Source organism: Eschrichtius robustus, assembly GCF_028021215.1.
Source record: "Eschrichtius robustus isolate mEscRob2 chromosome Y unlocalized genomic scaffold, mEscRob2.pri SUPER_Y_unloc_1, whole genome shotgun sequence".
Lineage (NCBI taxonomy): Eukaryota > Metazoa > Chordata > Mammalia > Artiodactyla > Eschrichtiidae > Eschrichtius > Eschrichtius robustus.
This window is the reverse complement of record NW_027175152.1, coordinates 1,031,457-1,041,595: the sequence shown is the minus strand read 5'-3', so window position 1 is coordinate 1,041,595 and position 10,139 is coordinate 1,031,457. Positions and strand designations below refer to the sequence as shown.

Genomic DNA, 10,139 nt, shown 5'->3' with positions numbered 1-10,139 from the left:
TCATTAATGTACTTCTTTTACAAATGAACTTTAGGGCAGGGCCAACACTTAAGTAGGATGGTAAGTTGCTATGAAACAATAGCTATTTACTCAACCAAAGTGGCAGTGAAAAATTTCAAAGGTAAACACAGATATTTAAAATGGATTACTTAACAGTAAAGAAAATTTACTATCTGTTATCAGAAGCAGGTATATATTTCCCTTATTATTTTCTAGCAGATCCAATTCCATACATTAATTAAAACTCTTAACCATTAAAACTCCAATGTCTAGATAAAACCAAGAAGTAATCGGTAACCATGTGTCATATCAGCATTTCCTCACTGGCAAACTTATGAGTATATTCAATAACCACCTCTAGAAACATGTATCGTCTCACAGTGTAGTTTCTCTCCTCAATGTGGTATAAGACGTGTCCAATAACGTCAAGCATCTTTAGCTTTTCTCTAATAAGGCAAAAGTAGGTAAGCTGACTTGCTAGGCATTTAATATTTCAGTATTTTATTTTGGAAATTATATGGATATTCACTGAATTCTCATCATTTAACTTAATGTAGAAAACCTCTAGATTCATGTTACCAGAAAGGTCCGGAGAAACTATTTTTAAGTAACATACCATAACACAAAATTATTCTTAAAGAGTTTACCTAAAAGCTTTAATCCCATTTATTTCCATTTTATTACATATGAAAATATCAAAATACCATTTTTTGTTGTTGACAAATTTTGTAACAGACTAGATGAGGTTACTGACTTTTAGTTAACCTAAGTGCAATAAAAGTATTATACATGGTGTTGATAACTCTAAAGACATTTAGAGTCTGTATTAATTAAACCAACATATGAACTTCTCTGAGAGTTTAAGTCTCCAGAGGGGACAGGGATCCCAGGAGAGTGGGCCACGGAGGGAGGGACCAGATACATATAGAAACAAGAACGCAGACACACACACACACACACACACACACACACACACACACACACACAAAGGCCGAGAGGAGACAGACAGACACTCAGACGGAGCTCTTCACTCCATGGCTTTCCTGCACTTGAACAAAGGAATTCAAGTCTAGCGAAGAGCTGGGTTTGCCGGACACTTGCCTCTCATGCCACAGAGCTTCGGGCTCTCTGTCCCCTGGAAGAAAACTATCCAGCAACCTTGGCCACCGTGCATTTCCTTGTACAGTTTTTGAGAGCTCCCAGTGGTTAAAGATCCTGAGGGAAACCGCATTCTGATGTTCTGATTTCCGAGCGGGAACTCCTGGTTCCAATTGACACAGGCCAAATAGGTATCACAGGGCACCCGGGAATGCCAGACACAAGGCCGGAGGCCTCGCTGGAGGCGAGCTCCCTGTGGAACCTGGGCCGCTAGGTCTGGGGGTGGCAAAAGGGGTGTTTTGGGGGACCCGGCAATCCTGGAGGCTGGCCTGTTTCCACAAGGCGAGGGGCGAGGCAGCCGAGGGTGACGCCCACTGTCCTCGCCCTGATTGGTCGTGATGGGGACGAGCGGCCTGGGCGTGGCTTGCAGCTCCTTTCTGCCGCCTGGTCACGCGTGCCTGGTGGCCAAAGGTCCTGCGCATGCGTTTCAGGCCTCGTCACCGCAGAGGCTCCAGGGAACGATTCAGTCCGCAGCGAAGCGTGACTGCGGTCGCTGGTGCTGCGTTCTCTGCCGCCCGCGTGCCGAGCTTCCAACTGCCACACCGTCGCCGCTGCCCCAGCTCAGAGCCAGGTCCGCATGGGCAGTAAGGCGGGGCCCGGGGAAGGCGGCACTGCCCAGGGACCCTGGGTCATCCTAGGTGTGGGAGGGGGTCCTCAGGAAGCAGGGGCCCGCGGGTCCCCAGGTGTGGTGCGGGAGGTGGGTAGGGTGCCGGCACTAGCTGATGGGTGCGGCGAGGGGGCCGCCATCTTCAGCGGGGAGGTGGTGCCGCAAGGCGCGGCCCGGTTGTAGGGAGAGTTGGCGGGGATCATGCAGGTGTTTTGGCTGCCTGTGGAGGACATCATGGAAGAGATGGAGGTGGTGATGGAGGAGGAGGAGCAGGAACAGCAGGAGGAGCAGATGCTGGTGGAAGAGCCGGAGCAGAAGCCCCAGGAGGAGGGTCAGGAAGAGCCAGGGCCGTCCCCGAAGAGCGCCCCGTCCCCGCTGGAGGCGCTGGAGGCCGTGCAGTTAGAGCTGGAGCCTCTGAATAGGGAATGCAGCCGAGCCTGCGCTCGTCTCAATCTCAGAACACTTGGGAGGCGGAAGACCTATCTAGAACACAGAAGCACCATCATCCAGAGCATCCCTGGCTTCTGGGTCAAAGTTGTATCCTTAATTTTGTAGCTGAGAGACCACGTGGTGGCTGGGCTACAGCAAGAGGTACCTAACATAGAGGGCCGTTTGGGTACCAAAATGTATCCATTGGATTTTGCATTGTGGGCACAGTCATGGAAATGTGATCCTGAAATTGTGGGGGCATGCTGATTTTCTGCATAGCAGGAAACAAGACTAGGGCTTTAGTTGCAGAGGTCCAAAAAGGTATTGTCATTAGTACCAGGGCCTCTTGAGACAAAAGGGTTGTCTTGTGCACAGGTTCTCCTTGGAATACCCATCAAGGGAAATGGGGGTGAGAGTGGGGAGTTATGAATGCTCATCCTAGTTAGAGCCAGGAGTGTTTGCTGTGCAGATATAAGCTTGTTCTGTCCAGATGGAGGTCAGGGCCTCCCTCTCAGAAACGGAGGCTCCCTGTTTTCGTGCACAGATATGCACACCCCGAGGGGCTCATTGTGCCTTCATGCAGTCTGTATTGAAGGAATAGGACTAGATACTAGTGGGGAGTTGAGATCAGACACTCCCAGGCTGCTCTCCAGGCTCGCTCTGTGCTCGTAGGCCTTTCACCTCCGGCATCTAGAGGCTCCTTGACGTAAAGCAGTTTGTGAACCACCCCCAGATGTCGGCCACGATGGGTGACCTAGATAAAGACATGCTTAGCTACATGACCAACTTGAAGGTCAGGCTGGGGAGGCTGAGGCTGGGGAGGAGAGGGGAAATGATTTATCCCGGAAAGCAGGAAAGAGCAGGTCTACAGGAGACAGATTTCACCCTCCTCCTCCACTTTGTCCCATCAGGTGGAGAAACTCAGATATCCCAGTGATTGCTGCAAGATCGTGTTGTTTTTCCGGAACAACCGCTATTTCCAGAATGAAGTGGTTGTTAAGGAGTATCTCATTAACGTCACTGGCAAGAGACAGCTCCCTGGATTGTGGGGGAGGGCAGATGGGGTGAGGTGAACTTGAAACATGATTTAGGCCCTTCTCCCATGCTCCTTTTCCCACAGGATACATGGCAGCTCATTCCACTCGAATTCAGTGGCACCGGCATTTTAAAAGTGAGGCGTATAGCCGCAGGCACCACAGCAGCAGCCATGACTTCTTCAGGTGGTTCTGTGACCACAGCTTTGCAGGATCTAGCAGGATTGCTGAGGTGGGGTGCCTCTGGGCCTCCTCAGCAATGGCGATGTTGTTTGGCTGCTCGGGGGGAGGGGTGTGGGCCTGGCCTGGGCTGGCCTGTCCCGACCGGGCCCCTTTCCCCTACCAGATCATCAGCGAGGACCTGTGGCCCAATCCCCTGCGCTACTACCCCAGGGAGGAAGGCACCACCGGGACAGGTAAGTGAGAGGAGGACAGGTAGGTGAGGGGCCCAGGGGCTGGGCGCTGAAACGAGTAAGCTGGGTCATTTATTTCACTCATGGAGAAGTTGAGGCTCAGAGGCATACAGTGACACCAGGGCGTGAGGGCATCAGGGTGAGACAGCACATCTGGAAAACTGCAGTGCAGAACTGGTGCTGACTAGGGAAGCTTTAGGCAAGTGAAGCAGCATGAGAGTCAAAGTCACTGAGATTCAAAGGTGCACGTCTCTGAACTGTCATTCCATGGCCGTCAACCCCACCCTCAGGCCTCCTGTACTGCCCCCTTAAATTTGGGCTTGCCTCAGGTTCCCCCCACCACCCCCTTTCCACAGAGGTCTGTGAGTCCCCTTTGGGCAAAGCCTTACCCCGCTGTCCCATCATTTTTCTCTGTTTTGATCATCACAGTCACCTTTTAATTTTCTCATGCATCTCCTTCACCTCCCACGGCTATGGTGAGAACAGTGGCCATTTTGCGTAGATTAGGAAGGGTCGTTTCTAATATGTGGTTGGAGGAAATGTAAGAGATCACAGGGAATGTGACTCTGTCTCCTGGGCAGGGCCTTAAAAAGTTAAAGCGGTCTTTAGCGTTGTGCAGGGAGGATGGGTTATTATGTGTGTGTCTGTGTGTGTTTCCAAAGGAACTCCCGATTTTGAGATGCGTGTGATGGAGCAAGCACCCTTGACCTAAGAAGCTGCTTCAGATGAAGGCGAACGGTCAACATGGTTGTCATGCACACGAAGAAATGAAGAGAGGTCTGGTGGTGAAACGTACAGAGAGGGAGACACCAGTAAACCTGGAATAAAACCGGAAGATAAATAAACAGCATCAGTTGTATGTGTTTGTGTGGCGTTTGTGCAGGGGCTCAGGGTAGATACATCAGGCGCAGCTAGGCTTCTCAGTTCGCTGCCTGGGAGTTACCAGTCCATGGAGAGTTGTAGAGGCGGGGGGAAGTCATACTTTGGGATTGCATCAGAGGATGCAGTTCTTCCTGTGGGATGGGGCTTGGGCAGGAAGGAGAAATAAGAGAAGGGCTGGTTAACTGGGGCCTGTCATTCTTCCAAGGGAAATGTGGAAGTTCAAGGAACGGGGCTGGTGAGCTAGGGCCTGAGATTGAAATGCTGGAAGTTAATTTTGTTGGATAGTGGTCCTCCATGTAACCTCCCTGTTGCATATCATCAGACACTTTAATGGGATACAATGGGAGGAAGCCTTAACATTTAATTCACTGTTGGACCAGATGCCCTTCTAGTGTATATGAAATTGTGGGGGCATGCTGATTGCATATCCCTGTTGCATATCATCAGGCACTTTAATGGGATACAATGGGAGAAAGCCTTAACGTTTAATTCACTGTTGGACCAGATGCCCTTCTAGTGTATATGAACACAGGGTCTTTTGCTGAGACAATTAGCCTCTCAGGGCTAGGGTTCCAGACAACATCTTAGGACATGGGGGTATAAGGTATATGGAGGGCATGTGGGGAGGTGAGAGAGACACGGGTGGGAAGGCAGTGAGGGTGTTAGTTTGCTCTGGCAAAGGTGACCAGGGGAAAAGGTAACTTTGCTGGGAAACGGATAAGCAAACAAAAACAGATTCCCTCACATCTGAGTGAGCTCACGTGAACTCTGTTCTTTTTTCCGGGGGACTCAGTTTGGGTACAAAGGGCACACGGGGAGAGGAGCGAGGTGAGGGGAGTGGGGAGTTGGGGATGTTAAACAGGCAAGTGCCAGGCCACCCAGCTGTGTGCTCTCTGTCCCGTGATGGCACAGTGGTTAATATCCATATTTTCAGACAGGTTTAAGCCCTTTGCCTAAGGCCCGCTTCAGACCAAGTCCCCAAAAAGTAAACAGTTTTCTCATGAACACTCTGGTAGCGGTGTCCCGTCCTCGCTGAATGGCTGGACACACTATGTTTCTACCACAAAGGCACTGTCCTTCTTCTGGGGCCTTGCCAGCACTCCGTGCCCCTGAGGCCAATGGGAAGACCTAGAGCATACCGAGCTCACCCAGGAAGTGGTGAGCGCTTCGGGTGCTCCTTGCCAAGTGGCTGGCTGCTTCCCAGAAGCACGTCTGTCTCTGGACCAGGCAAAGGACAGACTCTGCCACGCACGGAGCAGGGAATGTTCAATGTTTGTCCCCCCAGTGTTCTTCTCTCTTCCCAGATACAGCGGCTCCAACACAGGCATCCCTGAGGGTGGCGTATTGACAGTACCATTTCCGTCCCACATGTTGAGCTCTCACTCCACAACTTTTGGTAGAAGAGCCTTCTCCCAAAAGCCCCAGCTCTTTCCAGGACGAGGGGTTGACAATCAAAGTTCACGGAGCCACGGATGTCCCCTTCAAAGTGCACTGAGTTAGATCGCCTGCTCAGTGTCAGGTTTTGTATTTGAACATCTACACCCCAGCTATGCCCCTTCTACAGTGGAGACATCCGAAGGTCTAGAAGGCAAGGCTTGGCCTCTGCCAGCTGCTGTCCCCACAGCCACCCCACAGACACTGTGGAAACAGGTCTTCTCAGCTTCTTGAACTGTAAACCTCAAGGAACCCTGGGGGCTCCCGCATGCTGGTCCCTGTCTTTCCTGGTGCTGGTAAAAATAAACTATGCTCTAATAACCCTGCAGTGGGAGTGGGACAGCATATTGGTGCGTGGTCTTAGGGGACCTCAGACGGGGCTTGTTCTAAGGACTCCAGGGTATTTATCCACATCCACAACATTTGGTAAGGTCTTGCAAAGGACTTAAACACCAAAGAAAAGGTTGGGACAGGGTCCCCCAACTCCTAATATCTCCTGCCAGTGCTTAGGTACCAAGGCTATGCTTAGGTCTGACCTGTCCTGGAGTGAAGCGGGGCAGACGTTCATGGAACAGGTAGCGGAACTGTAAACAGTGGACGGTTGACTTGATTGTCATTCTCTGGAGACTTGGCATGATGTGTGCCCCAGAGGCTATAGCTTACTGAGTTTCCTCCTGGGCTACAGAGCTTAGACGTAGGTGTGACCCGGTCTCTTAAGGGCTTTCACGTGGGACCTAATATCTAGGTGCGAGTAGATTGAATGCACAGTTGCACAAGTTGCCTAAGGTTTTCTTCCATTGAATTTCAGGGCATGTGAGGCCCAGCAGATTACTGATCAATCTATGAGCATTCTGGCTCAATCACTCTGAGCCGCATTGGTGTTTCCTGGTCTCTGGACATGTTCATGTTTTCCTCTGTTTAAAATGAAGATTGTGTGTCTGTGTTGTGTTTGCCCATGATCTCTCACCCTGAGCGTGAGTTGGTGCTCCTTCCTCTGGCTTTGCCCATGCCTTCACCTCTCTGATCTTCCACCCGTGCCTGTGCCCATATGCACACCTCTATTGCTGTAGCTGTCTCAGTCTTTTCATGTCCCTCTTTCGATACACATGCTCTGGGATGCTGTTACTCACTTACTTATTTGTTAAAGTTTGTGTCTCTGAGTTGGTCTGTGCCTGCGTTCGACCCTTTCCTCCATTCCTGCATCAAATGCTTCCACCACCTTGAATTGGGACTTTTTTGTGACTTCCATTATCTTTGTGAGCAACAAGAAATGCTTTATTGCAGGTAGAGTTAGCAGTGACACGCATTTTGGAAACAGAGGAATAGGCATGCACTTATGGCAAATCACCGACGGACAAGAATATCTTGGTGGAGGTGAGAATATTAATTATGGCCCCCAGAGGGTGACGAGGACATTGAGGGAATGCACTGGTCAGGGAATCTTCCAGGAGGAGAACGTTTGGGGTTGACTTGTTAGTGTTTTGTAAACACTAGTGCAGGAGCGAAGGAAATTGACTCTTATTCCTCCCCATTTTATTCTTGCGTTGGTCATTACACCGACCTTATGTAGGCACAATTTCTTCATGATTTTTAATAAAGCATCACCCAGACCATAGGAATTGGGGCTAGTCCTTCTGTGAAGAGAAAAGTTGTTAGAGAATCCTTGTCCTCGGTGACCTCCTCTGACCCAGTGAGAGGGGGTGCATGAACAAAATACGGGCATACCGAATAGAAGGTCATGGACCGAGCACCTCACCCAGAGGATCAGGTGGTGCTGAAGGAATGTGAGGGCTTCAGGAAGAGAGAGGTATGAGGAAAGGAAAGTTTGATGTGTAGATTCATGAGTTTTGCCATATCTGAAGAGTGTGAGGGGCATGATTTCTTGAAATACTTGTTCTGCCCCTTTCTCTCCTGTCTCCACCTGGGACTGCAATTACGTATGCCTCGGATTGCTCAGTGGAGTCTGGCAAATAATCTAGGCTCTGTTCCATTTTCTGCATTATTTTTGTTCTCTTTCTGCTCCTCAGCCAGGATGATTTCAATTAACCTAACTTTAGGTTTTGTGATTCTTCTGCCTGCTCAAACCTTCCTTTGAAGTCTCTACTGAAGGTTTTGATTCACATGCTGTGGTTTTTCAGCCCCATAATTCCTATTTGTTTCTGTTTTAAATGTCTCTTTGTTGAGAGTCTCCATTTCGTTAGACCTTGGTCTCCTGGTTTCTTTCAGTTCTTGCTCCATGGTTTCCTTTGTCAGGTGAGCATAGGTATGACTCCTGATTGAATGTCTGCCTACAAAGTTAAAGTACGTGGTTTCCTCATGCACAGTTTCTATTAATTTGCTTATCTGACCTGTGATGGGGCAAATACACACTTGTTTCATTGCATGCCTTGTAAGTGGTGTTGAAAACTAGAGATTTTGAAGTTTGGAATGCAGTAAATGGGGAGGAGGTTTTTCTCCCTCGTATTCATTTGTGGCTGCTGGTTGTAGTTGATTCTTTCGGTTAGTATGCCGAACTGTTTTTGGTTAGGCGGTTTTCTTTGCCGTGTGCTGTGTAGTCACTGGTGTTTCTGTTCCACTATGTGGGTGGACACAACAGATTATTATTTTTTTTAAACCGCCGGGGTGCTGGGTCAGGGGGGTTGGGGAGGTAACAAGAAAACACAAATTTTAAAAACCACTCTCCTGGTCTCTGCAGATTACCTTGGGGCTGGGTGCACAGCTTCATCACTGTATACACCATTTTCATTTTCCCAAGTTTTCCCACCCAGTACACTTGGAGACTAAAGATCAGCCAGAGGTGACAACTTAGGGTCTCCTCAAATCTTTTCTGAGCCAGTGAATGTGTGTGACCTTGTCTAGCAACACGGGGATGGACAAATTTCTCCTTTACCCCTCTTGAGGTCCTTTTGGCTCTCCTAATAATTATGTGGACACAAGACAGATTAACAGGAAAAATAAACCAGTTTAATTCATGTACACAGAGGTCTCATAGAAATGGGACCGCCTGAAGTGAACAAAGCAGGCTGAATGTATTTAGTTTTGGACAAATAAATATTTTTGTACATTTGACAAAAAGAGGCTTGTGCTTGGGCAAGCAGCCTAATGAAGAAGTGTCAGCGTTCGTTTATCCAGCTTTCTTAGCCTTGAATTTCCTAACTGTGGTGACAAGGATGCTTTCTAGCCTCCTGTCATAGGGAGGATACCGTCACATGGATTTAGTTACCACTTTGGGGGAAGGGAGGGGACCAGAGTGTTTTTGTTGTTGTTTTCAATCATTTCCCCTCACTGACCGTTTCCCAGGTAGCCTCCGTTCAAAATAATCAATGTGCCGGTGAGGCATATCTTGGGCGGCCGACTCTGAGCCCCAAGGATTCCCTCCTCTGCAACTTCCCTTGATATTTCACAAAGAAAGGGCTAAGGTGATGGCTGTGGAGAGCAAAACTGGGTGAGTAGCTCAGTGGTAAGAGATCTGCAAAGGGAGAAAAGAACATAGGTTAGAATGAGGATGAAGAAACAGAAAAGAACAAATCAAATCAAAGTACATTTCCCCAAACCCTATTGAAACAGTTCCCCAGTCCTGGGAAGAGATCAGTCCAATAAAACGGCTTTGCTTCATTTATGTGACGAAAGCATTTTCTTCACTTTTGATAAGTTGGACACTATTTTTCCCATTTGATTTACGTAGAAGCAGTATTTTCCACTGACGATTGCATAAGCTCATCCTCGCTGAGCAGTCAGCGTGTCCAGAGCAAGTCCATTTTGGAGCACCACTGATGCTAGGCTCTTAACTTCTGACTGAAGTATTTTCAGAGTTTGCGTAGGGGAACTGAACTCTTGTTCCACTACCATGGAGAGTTAAGATGGCTTTTCTAATTCACAACCTCCATAGCTTGGGAATAAGATCCTGAACAATGAAAAGAAGTTGGAGTTGTGATATTGTCTATGCCAGTGGATTGTCTATGACTTCCCTGCTGGCACATTTATGGGACACAGTTTTATGAACAAAGGAGCCCAGGTTTGTAATTTGGCTGCATTTAGGGTGGAGTATTTGGTGACAGAAGGAGCCAGGTATCCAAGTCCCCATTGTCCTGGCCGTTTAGGTGGACACCCTTTATATACTTTGTTACCACCTAACATAAAAAGACCAGTGTGGTTTGCAGACAAGGTTACAATGGAACCTGC

At 48.7% G+C, this 10,139-nt stretch overlaps 1 protein-coding gene across 1 annotated transcript; it reads left to right on the top strand.

Moving 5' to 3' along the window:
- Positions 1-1,496: 1,496 nt before the first annotated feature.
- On the top strand, positions 1,497-6,018 carry LOC137757666 (testis-specific Y-encoded protein 3-like). Its single transcript, XM_068534279.1, has 8 exons — positions 1,497-1,742; positions 1,949-2,062; positions 2,102-2,302; positions 2,910-2,987; positions 3,106-3,217; positions 3,315-3,460; positions 3,575-3,644; positions 5,924-6,018. The coding sequence occupies exons 1-8, from the start codon at positions 1,497-1,499 to the stop codon at positions 6,016-6,018; spliced, it is 1,062 nt and encodes a 353-aa protein (XP_068390380.1).
- The last annotated feature ends 4,121 nt before the right edge of the window (positions 6,019-10,139 follow it).

What these genes read in the sequence shown, in the direction of transcription:
- LOC137757666 (XM_068534279.1), top strand. Translation starts at nt 1,497, where the DNA reads ATGGGGACGAGCGGCCTGGGCGTGGCTTGCAGCTCCTTTCTGCCGCCT. An exon ending in GAGCCAGGTCCGCATGGGCA is followed by an intron (nt 1,743 to 1,948) that starts GTAAGGCGGGGC and finishes GCCCGGTTGTAG; the next exon opens with GGAGAGTTGGCGGGGATCAT. An exon ending in CTGGCTTCTGGGTCAAAGTT is followed by an intron (nt 2,303 to 2,909) that starts GTATCCTTAATT and finishes GACGTAAAGCAG; the next exon opens with TTTGTGAACCACCCCCAGAT.